Below are 19,218 nucleotides of genomic sequence, written 5' to 3'. Positions count from 1 at the left end.
GCGCTGGGCAGAGAAAGGAGCTGCAATCCAGAACAGGAACCAAGAAGCAGTTGGCTGCTTTGCATATACTCTCAGGGGTAGCGGTGGGAGGCGGTCAGTGGTGTGATGAACGGGCGTCTGGTGTGGCTCATGGGTGTGCAAGTCACACACTCACCCGCCGGCTGGGAGCAGGGGCCTGGCCTGCAGTCAGTGCAGCCGGGTGCGCCGGACGCGCGGGTCCCGGCTGCACACACCAGCGTTACCGGTGCCACCGGAGTCCCCCTCCCTGGCTGGTTAGGAGGAGAGGCTCCTTCGCGTCTTGTGGGGAAGACACACAGAAGACCCACCTAATGGAGCCGCGTGGCTGGGCCGGGGGCGCCTGGGCTGTGGATGAGGGTCTGGCTGGGGGACTGCAGGGCCCGACCGCTCAGGAGACGATCCTGACAACTGAGAATCCTGGCCTTCCCCAGTTTGGTTTCCTGCACATACTTGGTGGCAATGAAATCCCCTGGTATTTGGAGCAAGGTTGGCGCATCGGTGTGATCCGGAGCCCTGCTTCCCGCTCAGCAGGTGCCCACCCCGCGTCTGGGCAGCGGGGGGCGGGGACGCGGGTCAGCCTGTCCCCACGACTGACACCTGTGCCCTCTTGCAGCAGTTCTGTGTCAACTGCGGCCGGGAGGCCCTGAGCGAGTGCACCGGCTGCCACAAGGTCAACTACTGCTCCACCTTCTGCCAGCGCAAGGTAGGCACCCCCCCATGTCACCTCTGCATTGTCCCTGGGCTCCGGCAAAGCCCCGAGGCAGCCACACAGGCCATGGCCATGGCCATGGAGGCCACTGCTCCCCCACGGCCTTGACCTTGTCACGGTCAGTGCTCCCCAGCCTTGGACGCCTCGTCATAGACCCTGAAAGTCAGCGCGCTTGTACATGTAGACCTCTAATTCTGAGAAGATTAAAGAGTATTCTGGAGTAGCAGTTGCTAGTTCAAGTTTTTATCACTTTTCTCACCCTTACTCAGAGTGAGGGGCCAAGCCGTTGACTGGGGCCTGTGGGGTTATCCTCTCCTCTTAGAAACTTTCCATGATTAAAAAAGGTAACTTGCCGGGTGGACAAATAGTAAAAAATCCCATCCCTGGTGCCTGTGACTTGGAGCTGCATCTGCGGACACAGCCTCTGCCGTGCAGGGGACCCTGTGCCTGGCGGCTTCCCAAAGCGCCCCGTCCTCAGATGTCCTCGGGTGGGAGGTGGGCAGGAATGACCCCCAAGACCAGGGTGTGTGGGACGTGGCATCTTCCTCCTCTGCGTCTCAGGGCTTCCCAGGGGGCTGCAGGGGTCAGCACAGCGCGGAAAGCGTGTCCAGGGGCTCCCAGCTACGCTCCTGAGCCCTGGCCCGTTCCCGGGGCGGGAGACTTGGGAAAGAGCCCCGCAGGTCTGCTTTCCCTTCTGTCACCTATGGCTTGTGTGCTGAGGAGAGGGCCCACACGCCTGCTGCGCTTGGGGACGCTGGGAGGAGCCCAGGCAGCCAGGAGCAGCCGGCCGGGTGGACGGGCTCCTGCTGGCTCGTGATCCGAGAGGGCGGCTGATCGGTGACTCTTCCCTGACTTTGCACCATCAGAGGAAGATTCGTGGCTTTATTTCTTGATGGAGTCGTTTTAGCCAGATAACATTTTGTCTAAATGCAAGCTGCAGTCTTGGAACCTCTCTTGGTGAATTGGGTGGTTATATTTCAGGTATAACCTTGTTGACAAAGACTCCATTTCTTCCGTTGATTGTGTTCGGTTTGTGCTCCTGTGACACGCTGCCCTGATAAAGGCATAGGCTTTGGTTTTATTGGGCTGGCCACAAAGTTCCTTCGGTTTTGAAGTAAAAAGAAAAGACACATTTTTCATTTTTCCCAACAACTTTATTGAACAACGTATTCACCGTTTTGTTCCACTACCTTCTGCCATTTTTCAGGCAACTTCATAATTCCATCTTCCCAAAACTTTTTATCTTTTTGAGCAAAGAGCTGTTTCAGGTGCCTTTCACAGTCTTCCAGGGAATTGAAATTTTTTCCATTAAGATAATTTTGTAAAGACCAAAATCAATGGAAATCCGAAGGGGCAATGTGTGGTGAATATAGCGGATGAATCAGAACTTCCCAACCAAGCTGTAACAGTTTTTGCCTTGTCATCAAAGAAACATGTGGTCTTGCGTCACTGATGGAAGATGATGCATTTTCTGTTGACTCATTCCAGACACTTTTTGTCGAGTGCTGCTTTCAGCTGGTCTGATTGGGAGCAGTACTTGTTGGAATTAATCGTTTGGTTTTCCAGAAGGAGCTCATAATAGAGGACTCCCTTCCACTCCCACCATATATACATCACCTTCTTTGGATGAAGACCGGCCTTCAGTGTGGTTGGTGGTGGTTCATTTCGCTTGCCCCACGATCTCTTCTGTTCCACATTATCGTACAGTATCCACTTTTCATTGCCTGTCACAATTTGTTTTAAAAATGGAACATTTCCATTACATTTAGGTAGAGAATCGCATGCAGAAATACAGTCAAGAAGGTTTTTTTCGCTTAACTTATGTGGAACCCAGACATCAAAGCGATGAACAGAACCAAGCTGATGCAAATGATTTTCAAGGCTTGATATGGATATTTTGAGTATGTCGGCTATCTCCTGCGTGGTATAACGTTGATTGTTCTCAGTTATTGTTTCGATCTGATCGCTTTCAACTTCAACTGGTCTACCTGACCGTGGAACATCGTCCAACGAGAAATCTCCAGCACGAAACTTCGCAAACCACTTTTGACACATTTGATCAGTTACAGCACCTTCTCCATGCACTGCACAAGTCTTTTTTTGGGGGGTTTCAGCTGCGTTTTTACCTTTCTTGAAATAGTAAAGAATAATATGCTGAAAATGTTGCTTTTTTTCTTCAATATTAAAATGGCTACACAAAATTTCACCAATTTCGATAACTTTTTTTAAATGCATGCTGATATGACAGCTGTCACAATACAGTCTAACAAAATTGTTTCAAGTGAAGTTAAAGACAATTAAACGCTACTAGAGCCATCTTATGGAAAAAAACAAACTCTTTGGCCAACCCAGTATTTACAAAAATCGGTGTACAGTGCAGTTCAAAAACCGTAATTTTCACGTGGGAGCCATCATGAACACTCGGTAGGACCTGAAGACACTTAAACCCCAGGCTCCTCGTAATAAATGGTGGTGCCGACAGTGCAGCTTCTGGGCCCGCCCACTGTGCTCCCCAGAATTCTGTGTGCTCCCCGAAGACCTGGAAAGGTAGTTAATGTTACTCACCTTCTTACAGTTGGACGAGGGCCACGAGTTGCTTTGGCTTTTACGTGCCGACTTTCTTTTCTTTCCAAATCCCACGTGAGGTGTGTGTGTGTGTGTGTGTGTGTGTGTGTGTTTTACATCTTCATCGAGGTAGAATTTACATACCATAAAATCCACTAATTCTGACGGCACGATTCAGTGGGTTTTAGTAAGTTTGCATTTGTGCAAACATGACGATTCGGTTTTAGAACTTTCCATCACCCCCAAAAGCCCCCTCGGGCCCACACCCCAGCCACTGGCAACCACGAATCTCTTTCTCTGTAGATTTGCCTCTTCTGGACATTTCACGTAGCAAGAGTCGTATAACATGTGGTCTCCCGCATCTGGCTTCCTCTGACCAGCGTGTTTTCAAAAGGTTCATCCACGTGGAGCCTGAGTAGCGTCCACGGTGTGGCTGGACCTCGTCTTGCCCTCCATCCTCAGCCAACGGACATCTGAGTGGTTCCCGCCACGTGACTGTCGTGAACACTCACGAGTGAGCTCCAGGGTGGAGACAGGGTTTTGTTTGTCTTGGCTACGTGCGTCCATGGGTTTGCTGAGTCACATGGTAAACTTGTGTTTAACCTTAGTAAGAAACTTCCCAACTTCTCCGAAGTGACTGCACCACCCGCCCCCCGGTGGCGGGTCCACCACGTCCACAGTGCTTGCTCTTGCTTTCTGGTCGTAGCCCTGCTACCGGGTGTGAAGCGACATCAGTGCGTTTAGTCTGCATCTCCCTGATGTCTAAAGATGTTGAGCATCGTTGTGTGTGCTTATTGGGTGTTGTATATCTTTTTGGGGGAAGTGTCTATTCAAATCTTTTGCCCGTTTTTAAATGGGATCGTTTCTCTTCTTATTGAGTGTGGAGATGTCTGTGTATATTCTGGATACAAGTCCTTTATCAGATACGTGATTTCCAAGTATTTTCCCCCAGTCTGTGACTTGTCTCTTTATTTCTTAATAGTGTCATTTTAAGGGCAAAAGTTTTTTTAATTTTGATGAAGTCCAGTTTACTTTGAAAAAATTTTTATTATCTATTATTTTTTATTTTTGGCCGTGCCATAAGGCTTATGGGATCTTAGTTCCTGACCGGGGATCAAACCCGGGCCCCCTGCAGTGGAAGCATGGAGTCCTAACCACTAGGGAAGTCCCAAGAAGTCCAGTTTATTAAAAAAAAAAAAAATTTTAATGGAGATCACGCTCTTGGTGTCATATCTCAGAACTTTTGCCTGACTCAAGGTTAGGAAAATCTCCTCTTCTCCTCTAAAACATTTATAATTTTAGCTCTTTTTTTTTTTGTTTTTTCGGCCACATAGCGTAGCTTGCAGGATCTCAGTTCAGCAACCAGGGATTGAACCTTGGCCATGGCAATGAAAGTGCTGGAGCCTAACCACTGGACCACCAGGGAGCTCCCTTTAAGCTCTTATTTTTAGATTTATGACCCATCTTGAGTTAATTTTTAGGTGTGGTGTGAAACACCGTGGGCTTGAGCCCAGCACACATGAAGTTTTAAATACTGTATAGACTTACAGAGTCAGGTAATCTACATAGTCAGGTAATTTACAAATTAAAAATTTATTCTTGGGCTTCCCTGGTGGCGCAGTGGTTGGGAGTCCGCCTGCTGATGCAGGGGACACGGGTTCGTGCCCCGGTCCAGGAGGATCCCACATGCCGCGGAGCGGCTGGGCCCGTGAGCCATGGCCGCTGAGCCTGCGCGTCCGGAGCCTGTGCTCCACAACGGGAGAGGCCACAACGGTGAGAGGCCCGCGTACCGCAAAAAAAAAAAAAAAAAAAATTTATTCTTTTGAGTCTAAAAATAACAGGTGCTGGAGAGGGTGTGGAGAAAAGGGAACCTTCTTACACTGTTGGTGGGAATGTAAATTGGTGCAGCCACTATGGAGAGCAGCATGGAGGTTCCTTACCAAACTAAAAATAGAGTTGCCATTTGATCCAACAATCCCACTCCTGGGCATTTATCCAGAGAAAACTCTAATTCGAAAAGATACATGCACCCCAGTGCTCATAGCAGCACTGTTTACAGTTGGCAAGACATGGAAGCAACCTAAATGTCCATCAACAGAGGAATGGATAAAGAAGATGTGGTACATACATACAATGGAATACTACTCAGCCATAAAAAAGAATGAAATAATGCCATTTGCAGCAACATGGATGGACCTAGAGATTAGCATTCTGAGTGAAGTAAGTCAGAAAGAGAAAGACAAATACCATATATCACTTATATGTGGAATCTAAAATATGACACAAATGAAATTATTTACAAAACAAACAGGCTCACAGACATAGAGAACAGACTTGTGGTTGCCAAGAGGGAGCGGGGTAGGGGAGGGATGGATTGGGATTAGCAGATGCAAACTATTATACATAGAATGGATAAACGACAAGGTCCTAATGTACAGCATGGGGAACTATATTCAATATCCTGTGATAAACCATAATGGAAAATAATGTGAAAAAGAAAAAATATGTGTATATAACTGAATCACTTTGCTGTACAGCAGAAGTTAACACAACACTGTAAATCAACTAAACTTCAATAAAAAATAAATTAAAAAAAATTTATTCTTTTGATATACAGGCAGACCTTGTTTTATTGCGCTTCTCAGATGTTGCGTTTTTACAAATTAAAGGTGTGCGGCAACCCTGCCTGGTCAGGTGATGGTTAGCATTTTTAGGAATAGAGTGTCTTTGAATTAGGTTCGTACAGTCACACACTTAATAGACTACAGTGTAGTGCAAACGTGATCTGTATAAGCCCCGGGAAACCTGAAATCTTGTGTGACTTGCTTTATTGCTACATTTGCTTTATTCTGGAACTGAACCCGCAATGTCTCTGAGGTATGCCTGTAATTATTTGAAATTTTACTTTTTTATTATAAAAATAAGGCAACACTTGTAGAAAATTTGGAAGACATAGGACAGCACGAAGATAGGCAGCTGGAACCCTGCCCTCCGGGGGTCACCGCTGGTCTCTGTGCTTCCGAGTGTGTGTGATGTTCATTCAAGTCTTGTCATGGCTCACCAAACCCTAACCTCTCCATGCGTCTTGGGGTCCATGTCTCCACTAACCACGCCCCGTCGGGCCCCCAGAGTGAGCCCTGCTCCAGGCCAAGTTCGGCTCCATTTCCCACCTGTGAACCGGTGACGGCAGCTCCCACCCTGACGGGGGGCGTTGCGGGGGGGTGGTGGACGTCCTCCCCAACCTCCCTGGGGGCCGCGGCCTCCCAGCCCCTCTGTGGACACGTGGCTGGCTCCCGCTCAGTGTTTTCACTTCTGCGATGATAAGTAATACGGTAGGGCAGCAACATCAGAGACAAGTGTTCCTCCGCAGGTGTGAGCGTTTTCGTTTAGATCTCAGGGAGGAGGCAGCAGGATCAGAGCGTGGACGTGTCTCAAGGGTCATCCTGGGTATTTGCCTTTGGAGTGGGTCCCTAAACAGGAGGGTGGGCGAGGCTGGGAGCCCCCTGCCCTGGAGGGCTGGCTGCTCAGCATGTGCAGACCCACTCCCGGGCACAGCCTTCTCACTCTGAACCGTAACACGGAGTCTGTCCTTCCTTTCAGGACTGGAAGGACCACCAGCACATGTGTGGTCAGTCGGCAGCTGTCACCGTGCAGGGGGACGATGTCCATGTCTCCGAGGGTGTGATCGAGAAAGTCACCGTGTGAGGGCTCGCGGGGCCTCTGTGGCCAGGAAGGACCCTCGAGGACGGGGGGCGCTGAGGACAAGGAGGAACTTGCTGGCCAAGTTATGAGTGGACGTCGTGTGACCGGCGCCCTCCTGCCGCCAAGACCCGAAGGGGGGCGGGGGGCGCGGGCCTCTCCAGGGCGGCCGGTGGACGCAGCCTGGGCCCTCGATGCCCGCTCGCGGTGCTTTTTTTTATCCCTTGGATCATGAGCGTCCCGTCTTCCCTACGGGTGTGTCGTGTTCTGTAACACGCGTGTACATACATGTGTCTGTCAGTAAAGTTGGCGCCCCTGCCCCACGCGGACTGGTGACTCCAAGCTCCGACCTCCCCGAGGTCCGGGGGCCCAATCGTGAACTTCGGAAGCCGAGACCGGACGGGGCCTAGCCCGGCGGGATGGGAGGCCGGCACCTGCTGCCCAGGAGCTGGGGCCCCAGAGCTGCCAGCCGGGAAGGCCGAGCCGCCGTCCAGTCTCAGGGACGGCTCAGCGTCTGGACGTGCCACCTTCCCTTTGCACAGAGCGTGCCCGGGACCCCTGGGGACCCGCCCAGGGTGGCTCCTGCCTGCACCCGGCTATCCTGGCCCAGCTCTCACGGGCTGGGGGCCTCGTTCCTGCCCTTCCCGGTGCCCTGCCCAGCCTGTCCCCAAGCCGGGTTCAGGGAAAGCCTGCGGTGCCCCGTCTTCTGTGCACTGAGAGATGGACTTTGACCCCGACGCTCGCCTCACTGTTGCATCTCGTTCACACCTCTGGCCCACACCTCCCAGCTCCTGCTTCCAGAAGGTTCTTCATAGCACACAGAGACTTGCCTTTTGGGCCACACGCTCCCCGGTGAGCCGAGGGGGTGGCGCCCACGCCCGTCCCCCCGCGCCCAGCCTGGCTCCAGGTGGGGGAGGACCTGCCCCCCAGAAGCCCCTCTGCCTCCGTTCCATCGGCCTCTGTGGACTAAGTGGGTTTATTGGGGTTTTATTTGTTTTGTCGTCCCGCCTCTCCACCACCTTGGGGAAGGCCAGGCCCGGCCCCTGGGGTTTGCACAGCATGAAGGTGGTGGGAAGTGAGAACTGGGGGTGGGGGCCAAGTCGGCCTCAGCAGAAGGGGCTGCACCCCCAGAAGAACCCCCCCCAAACCTGAAAAGGATAAAATGGTGACTTAGGTGGGCAGCGCCCACAGGGCAAGGCTTCCAGGTCCCTCCCTGGCGTCCAGCTCCAGGCAGCAGCCTCCCTGTGAGCAGATTCGGCAGCCTTGGGACCAGGCCCTGCAGGGAAGCTGTCCTGGGGGAGGGTTTCCTGGGGTCAGGGTGGCTTCCCCTCCCCTTCTCCTTAAAGTAGAAGCCTGAGGACTGCACGTGTTGGGGGCAGTTTTCCAAAGTGTATCGTTTCTAAGCCTTTGAAGCTATCTCTGCATAACCCTGGACATCAGGAGCCTTCTGGAAATTGCCATCCGGGTGCCAAGGGTGCATTGACACCCTCAGTTCTGTGTCAGCACTTCTGATGGCATCTTCTGCCAGATGCAGCCGCGGGGGCCAGGCCAAGGCTTCTGACTATGCAGTGCGGCAGCCGTCCGGGTGCTGCCGGTCCTCTGAGCTGAAGCTGCGGTGACACTTGGCATCAGTGGGCCTGGGACCCTCGAGGCACCGGCTGAGCCCCCGAGTCAGCCAGGCTCTATGTATCTGCACCTGTTCCCCCAGTGCCCACCTTGTCCCTCCCCCGTGTCCACTTGTGCCCGCCGAGGGGGACACACGAGTCTTCCCACAGGGCCAGCGGGGACGGCGCTGGACACCAGCAGATCCCAGCCCATCTGCAGCCCCACCTCCGAGAGAGGTGCACTTACTGGCCTGGCCTGTCTGGGGCCTGGTCACCCCATCCCTAGTATAGGAGATGAGAAGGGTACATGGATGGGGATGTGGCCTTGCTCCACACAGACCCTTGGGTTGGGTGGGCATGGCAGCTGGTGCCCACGGCTGGCGGGCAGGGGTGCTGCTAGTTGAGACCCTCTTGGCAGTGGTAGACACCAGCTCTGACCACCTGGAGTGACCACGGAAGGCCCAGCAGGCGCATGTCGGGGCACATCAGAGATGGGTGGCAGGGCATGGGCGTGGGGTGTGGACCTGAGAGATGAACCAGGTGGCAGGGCCAGCGGCCACAGTCAGGGGCCCTTTGCTCCGACCCTGACCCTGACCCTGACCCTGCCGTCAGCCTGATGGTTCCTTCAAGTCTGAGGTTCCCAGGAGGGACCACCAGCCCAGCTCTGAAGCAGGTGTCTTGCCCGGGTGAGGCTGTGCCATCTGGGGCTCCTCCCGGGAGGAGCCCCAGGGTATCTGCTGCAGCCATCCTCATGCTTCACAGGCAAGAAGGTGCTGGAAGCTGAAGCAGCCAACAGACCTGGGGGTCTGGCCCTGGGCCCCCTCCCGCACTCCCATTTTGTGTTGGTCCCTGTGTGGTGCAGGGACACAGCACCCCATACTGGCCCCCAGTCCATCAATACTCAGTTCCTCGAGGGCCAGTCTCTCCCAGGATGATAGGGGCAGGCTGGTCCTGGGGGGTGGTCAGGGAGGCTTTTCAGAGGTGGCAGCGGAGAGTCTGAGCGGGAAACGGTGCTCACCCAGAGAGGGGAACAGGGTGGCCCCCCTCTCCACGGAATATTTTAGCACGCTGAGGGTGGGCCTGATGCCGTGGCCCTCACAGCCCATAGTTTCTCATGTTCAGAGGAGAACTTGGCACCCGGCAGTGGCCAGCTTGGTTACAGTTCCTGACAGGAGCGCTCAGCCACAGTACTGGGACCAGCAGGTGCCCCTGGCGGGGGACTGGGAGGGCCCAGGTGAAGTCCAAGTGGGGCTGTCTCGGGTTGGGGGGCGCCATGCTGTGGGTGGGAGAGGGGCAGCCACTCCCTGCTCTGCCCACTTGCTCCCAGCCAAGTGGGCAGAGGATGGCTGAGTGCCTTGTGGGCCTGCGCTGGCCCTCCCTGGAGGGAGGCTGCCCCCGTGAGCCCACCCAGCACCCAGGCCCCCTGTTCCTCTGGGCTTTGGGCATCTATCGGCAAGTCAGGAGCTGGCAGGGAGCTGTGCTCCGACCTTGAGGCAGCTGCCAAAGCAGTGGCAGGGGCGGCTCAGCTGCATTTTGCAGGGACAGTGGATGGGGCCACCAGGACGAGGGGAGGAGGTTGCTGGCCTGGGAACAGCTGTCGGGTCGGGGTGGGTTGCAGCTGGCCGGGTGTGTGGGGGAGGGAACCTGTTAGGGGATGGTTTGAGTCGGGGCAGTCTTCCCAGGCAACGGCTGGCCCTGTTCCCAAGGCTTCTGGGGCAGGGCAGAGCTGAACACACCTCGCTGCAGCCTCCCCGCCCACCCCAGGGGCAGAGCCAGGACCTGGCTTGGTGGGGTCTCTTCTCTGGGCTTCCTCCGAAGGAAGGAAGGGGTTAACTGGCCGGATGAGGGTCAGTGGAGGCCTCGGCTCCTCCTCCTTGCCCCCTGCCCCGCCTCCAAGAGCCTTCCCAGCAGGTGTTGGGGATCTGTTTAATTACTCCTACAAACCCCCAGGCGAGGCGGGGGTGCTGACGAGGGGCTGCGGTGCCAGCGGTCTGCTCAGCAGCCGAGGCGCAGAGCCTTGCGGAAGACGGTCCGGAACTCGGCGTTGAAGATGGTGTAGATGACGGGGTTGAGGGCGCTGTTGACGTAGCCCAGCCAGGTGACCGCGCTCACCAGCCGCGGGGGCACGGCGCACGTGGGACACAGCGCCCGGGAGATGTGCACGACAAAGAAGGGCGTCCAGCACAGCAGAAAGGCCCCTGGGGGGCGGGGTTGGGGCTGCCGTGAGCGGCTCCCTGCCACGCCCCCCGCCCTGGGCGCCGCCTCACACCCTGGGCGCTGCAGTCTTCCCCTCTGCCCACGTCCCCAGGCCGGTACCCACCGACCACCACAGGCAGGACTCTCATAGCTTTGCGCTCCCGGCCCGTGATCTTGGCGCGTCTCCTCCTGCGGGCCCGCAGCGGGGGTTCGGCCGGCATGGCGTCCGGGGGCACGACGGCATCCGAGGTTGGGGTGGCGTCGGGGGGCGGGGCGGCATCGGGGGCCTGGATGGCGTCGGGGGGCGTCGGGGCGTCGGGGGGCGGGATGCAGTCTGGGGCCGGGATGGCGTCGGGGGGCGGCGGGCCGGGGCCGCTGGGGCGGCGGGTTGCACGGCCGTGCAGCTTGGCGCGGCGGGCTGCCTCCCAGCGCCGAAGGCCCCGGAACGTGGCCCAGTAGAGCAGCAGCATGAGCGGGCAGGGCAGGAAGAAGGAGCACACGGACGAGTAGACCACGTAGTCGCGGTCCTCCAGGCGGCACACGGAGGGATCGCGGCTGCGCGCGTCGTTGAGGCCGCACAACACGGGTGCCGCCACCGCGGCCGACAGCAGCCACGTGGCGCCGATGAGCAGCAGCTGCCGGCCGCCGCGGCCCTGGCGGTTGTAGCGCAGCGGCACGGCCACCGCTGCGAACCTGCGGGGAGCGTGGTGAGGGCGGCGGGGCGGGGCGGCCCTACAGGGTCCGGGGCGGTGGGGGCAGCCTACCTGTCCACGCTGATGGCGCACAAGTTGAAGATGGAGGCCGTGCACAGCATGACGTCCATGGCCATGAGCGCGTCGCAGAGTCCGGGGCTCAGCAGCCACACGCCGCCCTGGACCTGGGCGCAGGGAGGGGCCCCGTAGCAACAACAGACACAGGACGCTACCCTCCCCCAGCCGCCTGCCCAAGCTGTCTTTCTGACCCCCAGTGGTCCGGGAGCAGAGGGGGCTGAATATGGGGGTGGGGGAGGGGAGTGAGCCGGAGACAGCTGGGCAGTCCTGCCCGCCCCCAAGCTGGGGGCCAAGAGGCGCCCCCCTTCCTTTCTCTTAGAACTGAGAAAGGCCTTGGGGGGATCCTGGGGGGCATAGTCACCTGAGGTCTGTGATCTCTGATGCTGTGGGGCTCAGGATACCGTGGGGCCCCTCCCTGCGCAGGTGGGGACCCTGCGGCCCTAGAGTGTGAGGCCAGCACCCCATCCCTGCCCCCCGCCCCCGCAGACAGCTAAGAGTCAGTGTCTGCGGAAACTCGCTCTCTGGGCCTCTGGACGGGTCATTTCACTCCTGTCCCCTCACCCGTAAGAGAGGGCGAGGATGGCACCCAAGCATTGTTACAAAGTAAAGTCCCCGGCACCGTGCCCGGCAGTCCCACCAAGGGCAAAGGAGCAGACAGCCGCCCCCCTCTAAATCCCCTCCTGCTGATTTGGGGCGATTAGGAGCTTAAGAGCCGTCACTGTGACGTCTGTCTGCGGCTCAGGGTGGCGGGGAGCGGCAGGTCATGTCTGTCCTTGTCCTGCTAGCCTCTGCCCCAGCCCTTCCCAGACCCACTGTGTCCACCTTAGAAAAACCAAGCCTCCCCTCCCCCATAGCCCAGGACGCTGTGTCCCCAACTCAGCCCTAAGCAGCTTTTCTCTGCCCAAACTGCAGAGTGGACATGGCTGGCACCAAGGGGGACCGACCCAAGGGCCAGACCTGCTCTGGGGCTGGAGGCTCCTGGGCCCAGGTTCTGGCAGGGGCTCTGGACCCCACACCTGCGCCTTCCCTTGGTTCCACTGTCAGGCCCGGGTGTCCCCTCGCTCCAGCTGTGCTCACTGCCCTGCAGCTCCTGGCAGCTGAGCGTCCCTCCTGCTGGGAGCCCAGTCGGTGCGTGAGTGAGGGTCTCCTGCCCTGGAGTGTGCTGGTGTGCGCTCGCCTGTGGTCCTGCCTGGCTGTGGTGTGGCCTCGTGCAGTGACGTGTGTGTCTCTGTGCCCCGGGGGAGCCGGCATAGGGGTAAGCCTGAATCTGCCTGTCTGTACAGGATCGGCGGTACCAGCTCCATGCTCACCCTTCCACCCTCTACACCTGGCTCCCCTGGGGGAGTGGAACCCGGCTGAGGGGGCTGAGTGGGGGGCTGGACTGCCAAAGTCGCCTGTTTCTGGGGTCTCTGCTTGAAGGACAGAGGCATCTCTTGGGTAACAGACACCAAGACAGAAAGGGAGAAGAGGAGAGAGGGGCGGAAGAGGGAGGGCGGACAGACAGCAAAGCGGGCAGATGGACAGCGAGATGGGGGAGGGGAGTGAGGCTCGGAGGTGCTGGAGGCTCCGGTCGTCCTGGGACCAGGCGCGGCCCCCAGCTCGAGGCTCCTGAGAGGCCAGGCGGCAGGGTCACGCTGGGTCCTCGGTGTGGCTCGGCACAGGGAACAAGGAGCAGGTGAGGGTGCGCGTGCGGTCGCGACGCGGGCTCACCTCGGAGTAGACGAAGAGAGGCAGCACGAGCAGGGCGAGCAGGAGGTCGGCGGCCGCCAGGCTCACGATGAAGTAGTTGGTGGGCGTCTGCAGGGCGCGCTCGGCCGCCACGCTCACGCACACGAGCGAGTTCCCTGCGAGCACCGCGCCGATGAGCAGCACGCCCCCCGCCAGCGCCGCCGCCGCCCCGGGGCCCCCCGCCCCGCCGCCCGTGCCGGGCCCGCGCCCAGCCAGCAGCCCGTCCGCGTCCGCGGCGCTGCGGTTCCCCATGGCGCACGACCCCGCGCGCCCCGGCGGGTGCTCAGCACCGCGGACAGTGCCCAGGTCGGGAGCCGGAGCCCCGCCCCTCCGGCCCGCCCAGCCTGGTCTTAGTCCCGCCCTGTCCGCCCGGCTCGATGGACCCCGGGGCGCTCTAAGTTGCAACCAGTCTTCGCCCATCTTGGACTTATGCGCTCCGAGACACCGGCAGGTGGCCAAATGCAACGTCCCAAAGCGACCCGAATGAAGCGATGTGATTGGCACGGGCGGGCCCAGCATCGCTCTGCGCCTGGAAGGGTTGGGGGGCTACGCGCTGGTCTGAGCCCCGAGAAACCGACGGGGATGGAAGGTCGGGCCGACCGTCCCTCGAGACTCGCGGGCGCCCATGCCACCGCCATCCCGCCCGGCCCCAGAGAGCCCCCGCGTCCCTACATGGATTGGGTCCGGGCGTCGCCGCCCCAGGGACCCTGCTGGAGGCCCTCGAGGCGGAGGTGGAGCCACTTCTCACTCCATCCGGTTCAAGCGTCTGGGGAGGACAGCCTTTTCAGGCCACCAAGCCCAGCCTGCCCCCTGGCGCCCCCTGATGATCGGCGGTGCCAGCTCCATGCTCACCCTTCCACCCTCTACACCTCACCCGACCCAGCCTCTTGGGCCCCTTTGCGTCCCCCAGCAATGACTGCAGACCCCAACCAGGGGCCCTGCACTCCCCCCACCCAAAGCAGCCTCTCCACCAGTCTGGACCACACTCACTCACTCTCCACCCACATCCACTGCATGACACTTCATCTTCCCCCCAGTAGCTGAGTGGTCAACCTCAATTCCGGCTCCATCACCTCCGAGCCTGTGACCCTGAGCAAGCTGTGCACCCCTCTGAGCCTGGAAAATGAGCTCACCCCACAGAACCTGAAAGGCCGTAACAGGAGGAAAGGCCATAATAAGCCCACAGGGGGCTTAGCAGTCGCCAGAGTTCTGTGTGCTCTTCAGACATGTTTTACCTGTGTCACTTCCTTCTTCACAGAGAAAAGCCCCAAATGAGAACCCTCTCAACTTGCACCCTCCACTCCTACAAACTCACTAGACCCCGGGCCTCCCTGGAGCACTGGGGGTGATTCTCCCTCCCTCCCTCCCAAGGATGAGCCTGGGGCCCCATGTGTCCATCACCCTCCACCTGCCAACATAGGACTGTAGGAGCTTGAGGGGCTCTGGGTACAGGGTCCCAGACCCATGCAGGTAAGACTGCGTTGTATCCATGGGGCACAGAATTGGCAGAGATGGCTGTTCATGACAGAGAGGTCAGCCTAGACCATCTGTCTCAGATTATAAAAGTGAACAGAAAGAACGTGCAAGGAAAATGTGCAGTGAGAATTTTCATTACGGACTTCCTGTGACCCGCAGCCTGGTCACTAACGGAGCCAAGAAGTGGGCTATGCAGCTGCATCCCTCGGTGGGACCATCTAATGCACATCCTGGCCCCTCGTTTGCATCTGTGACTCCCTCCGCCCTGGGAGGGCCAGAAAACTCAGGATGGGCCTGAATCGCAGAGGTGCTGCCAGGAATCAAGGATCCTGATTTCAAAGACATCAGGAGACACAGGGGCCAGCTTGAGGGACTGGTACTGTGTGTATTAAAGAGAAAACAAGGACTCTGAAGAGACAGATGTCATGATATACTCATAAAGGGCAAAATCACTTGAGGTCTGATAAAGGAAAGGTGTTCAGGACACGGTGTAGATGGGCATCCAGGTCTGAGTTGCATTCAACATCTCCATCCCTTCCATGTGGATCAGTAAAGGGACAGGCAGGCTTCCCCCCTCTTCTGAAGCCTTGAGCAAGAGAACTCACAATACTAGTGACTAGGGCAGGAAGTTTCTTTTCTCACAAGACAAAAATCCAAGGCAGGGTTGGTTGGCTCTGTGATCTTGGGTTGGGTGCCAAGTGGTGAGTCCAGCCTAGCCTCCTATCTGCCTTGGGTCTCTCTCCTGGTCCTCAGACATCTGCCACCATTAAGAGTGAAAAGGTAGTCCAGACTGGGAAAGGATATAATATAGTTGCAATATAGATCTCTGATAAAGGATACAGATCCAGAATATATAAAGAGCTATGTTAAATAAACACGAAAAGAAAGACAATCCCATTTTAACAAAGGTAAAAGTCTTGTACCCACATTACAAAAGAGGGTATCCCAATGGTCAATAAGCAAATAAGCACATGAGAAAGTGCTTAACATCCTTAGCCATCGGGGACATGACAATAAAAATCACAACGAGGGGGCTTCCCTGGTGGCGCAGTGGTTGAGAATCTGCCTGCCAATACAGCGGACACGGGTTCGAGCCCTGGTCTGGGAAGATCCCACATGCCGCGGAGCAACTGGGCTCGTGAGCCACAACTACTGAGCCTGCGCATCTGGAGCCTGTGCTCCGCAACAAGAGAGGCCACGACAGTGAGAAGCCCGCACACCGCGATGAAGAGTGGCCCCCGCTCGCTGCAAATAGAGAAAGCCCTCGCACAGAAACGAAGACCCAACACAGCCAAAAATAAATAAATTAAAATAAATAAATTAAAAAAAATTATCTCCATAGTCAAGGTAATTCTTTTTTTTTTTTTTTTTTTTTTTTTTTGTGGTACGCGGGCCTCTCACCGTTGTGGCCTCTCCTGCTGCGGAGCACAGGCTCCGGATGCTCAGGCTCAGCGGCCATGGCTCATGGGCCTAGCCACTCTGCGGCATGTGGGATCTTCCCAGACCGGGGCATGAACCCGTGTCCCCTGCATCGGCAGGCGGATTCTCAACCACTGCGCCACCAGGGAAGCCCCCAAGGTAATTCTTAAAAAAAAAAAATCACAATGAGGGAGTTCCCTGGTGGTCCAGTGGGTGAGACTCCACACTTCTACTGCAGGCGGCACGGGTTTGATCTCTGGTCAGGGAAATAAGATCCCACATACGGTGCAACACAGCCCCGCCCCCCCCCAAAAATCACAAAGACATGTCATTGCATGCTAAAATGGGGGGAAAATGTCAGATATGTAATTTGAAAATATTTCCTCCCAGACTGTAGCTTGTCTCTTCATTCTCCTAACAGTGTATTTGAGTTAATTTTTTTTAATGTGTAAGGTATGAGCTGAGGTGATTAATTGATTGATTTTTCTTCCTTATGGATGTCCAGTTATCCCAGCACAACTTGTTGAAAATATTGTTTTCTCTCCATAGAATTGCCTTTGAACTTTTGTCCAAAAGCACTTGATCATATTTGTGTGGGGCTATTTCTTGACTCTCTATTCATTTCCATCATCCAAGTGTCTTTCCTTTCAGCAATAGTACAGTCTTGATTATTGTGACTTTATAGTAAGTCATGATATCAGGTAGTGTGGGTCCTCTAAAGCTGTTCTTTCACAAAATTGTTTTGACTATTCTAGTTCCTTTGTATGTATGAATTTTAGAATCAGCTTGTCTATATCTGCAAAAAAGTCCTGCTGGGAATATGACTGGGGGAAATTGACATCTTAACAATATTGAGTCTTCCAATTCATGAATATAGTATATCTCTCCATTTATTTAGATATTCTTTGATTTCTTTCATCAGTATTTTGTACTTTTCAACATACAGATCCTGCACATATTTTGTAAGATTTGTACCTAAGTATTTCATGTTTTCTGGTACAATTGTAAATGGTGCTTAAAACTTGTTTGGTTTCCAGTTGTTCATTGCCAATGAGCAGAAACAGTTTTGTATATTGACCTTGTATCTTTTTTTTTTTTTTTTTTTTTTTTGTGGTATGCAGGCCTCTCACTGTTGCGGCCTCTCCCGTTGCGGAGCACAGGCTCCGGACGCGCAAGCCCAGCGGCCATGGCTCACGGGTCCAGCCGCTCCGCGGCATGTGGGATCTTCCCGGACCAGGGCACAAACCCATGTCCCCTGCATTGGCAGGCGGACTCTCAACCACTGCGCTACCAGGGAAGCCCGACCTTGTATCTTTTGATGTTGCTAAACTCACTATTAGTTCAAGGATTTTTCCCCCCCTTTGGTTTTCTTCAAGATTTCTACATAGATAATGATCTTGTTCATGAATAGAGACAATTTTATTTCTTCTTTTCTTATCTGGATGACTTTTATTTCTTTCTTTTTCTTTCTTCTTTCTTTCTTCCACTGTAGTTGATTTACAATACTGTGTCATTTTCAGGTTTACAGCAAAGTGATATATATATAATCATAGATTTAAATGTAAAACCTAAAACTATAAAAAATTTGGAAGAAAAGACGGGAGAAAATCTTTGTGACCAGGGATTAGGCAAAGAGTTTTAGACATGACACCAAAAGCATGGATCTACAAATGAAAAAATAGATAAACTGGACTTAACTAAAATTAAAAACTTTCAGTCATAGGATGGAAGAAAATATCACCAAATTGCATTTCTAGCAAATGACTTGTATACAAAATACATAAAGAACTCTCAAAACTCAACAGTAATGATACTACAGGAAAGAAAACTGCAAATGAGTATCCCTTATAAATATACATATAAAACTCTTCGACAAAATATGATCAAGCCAAATCCAGCAGCACTTTTTTTTTTTTTTTTTTTTTGCGGTATGCGGGCCTCTCACTGCTGTGGCCTCCCCCGCTGCGGAGCACAGGCTCCGGACGCGCAGGCTCCGGACGCGCAGGCTCAGCGGCCATGGCTCACGGGCCCAGCCGCTCCACGGCATATGGGATCCTCCCAGACCGGGGCACGAACCCATATCCCCTGCATCGGCAGGCGGACTCTCAACCACTTGCGTCACCAGGGAGGCCCCAGCAGCACTTTTTAAAGGATTATACACTATGACCAAATGGGGATTTATCCCAGGAATGCAAGGGTGATTCAACAGACAAAACTCAATCAATGTAATACATCACATTAATAGAATGGAAGAATAAATTTAATCATCTCAGTTGATGCAGAAAAATGCATTTGATGAAATCCAACACACTTTCATGATAAAAAGACTCAATAAACTAGGAATAGAAAGAAATTTCCTCAACACAATCAAGGCCATATATGAAAAACACAAAATATCATACTCAGTGATGAGAGACTGAAACCTTTCCCTTGAGATCAGGAAAAAGACAAGGATACCCAACTTTGTTGCTTCTATACAACATGTCCTGGAAGTTCTAGCGAGAGCAAATGGGCAAGAAAAAGAAATAAAAGGCACCCAAAATCGGAGAAAAAAAGTAAAACTATTGATAGCATGATCTTATGTATAGAAAATACTGAAGAAAAAAAAAACTTGTTAGAGCTAACAAACAAATTCAACAAAGTTTCAGGATATAAGATTGACATATAAGAATCAGTTGTATTTCTATATATTAGCAATGAACAATCCAAAAATGAGATTAAGAAAGTAATTCATTTGAAATAGCATCAAAAAGAATAAAATACTTAGTAAAAAATTTAACCAAGAAGGTGAAAGACTTGTACACTGATAACTAGAAAACGTTGCTGGAAGAGATTAAAGAAGGCATAAATAAGTCAATCTAATGTTCATGGATTGGAAGATTTAATATTGTTAAGATGCCTTTTCTCACCAAATGATCCCCAGATTCAGTACGCTCCCAAGTGAAACTCCAGTGACTTTTTTTTTTTTTTTTTTTTTGCGGTATGCGGGCCTCTCACTGTTGTGGCCTCCCCCGTTGCGGAGCACAGGCTCCGG

The 19,218-nt window shown here is 54.4% G+C and overlaps 2 protein-coding genes across 7 annotated transcripts in view; one reads left to right on the top strand and one right to left on the bottom strand.

The window, feature by feature from the left end:
- Positions 1-8,323, top strand: part of DEAF1 (DEAF1 transcription factor) — a 28,194-nt gene extending 19,871 nt beyond the window's left edge. The window contains exons 11-13 of one of the 6 annotated variants that reach the window (XM_060105582.1): positions 635-721; positions 2,294-2,433; positions 2,562-2,917. In XM_060105582.1, coding sequence (XP_059961565.1) covers positions 635-721; positions 2,294-2,433; positions 2,562-2,628 — 294 coding nt within the window. In that variant the 3' untranslated portion in view covers positions 2,629-2,917. The other 5 variants (XM_060105581.1, XM_060105585.1, XM_060105586.1 and 2 more) reach the window with 5 other exon arrangements.
- Positions 8,324-10,590: 2,267 nt separating this feature from the next.
- On the bottom strand, positions 10,591-13,541 carry DRD4 (dopamine receptor D4). The gene is made up of 4 exons (XM_060104778.1): positions 13,272-13,541; positions 11,556-11,668; positions 10,916-11,484; positions 10,591-10,793 (listed from the first exon to the last, which is right to left on the bottom strand). Exons 1-4 carry the CDS (start codon positions 13,539-13,541, stop codon positions 10,591-10,593), a joined length of 1,155 nt encoding a protein of 384 aa, XP_059960761.1.
- Positions 13,542-19,218: the final 5,677 nt, after the last annotated feature.

This window comes from Mesoplodon densirostris, chromosome 7 (assembly GCF_025265405.1).
Source record: "Mesoplodon densirostris isolate mMesDen1 chromosome 7, mMesDen1 primary haplotype, whole genome shotgun sequence".
Lineage (NCBI taxonomy): Eukaryota > Metazoa > Chordata > Mammalia > Artiodactyla > Ziphiidae > Mesoplodon > Mesoplodon densirostris.
This window is presented reverse-complemented; position numbering and strand designations above follow the sequence as displayed.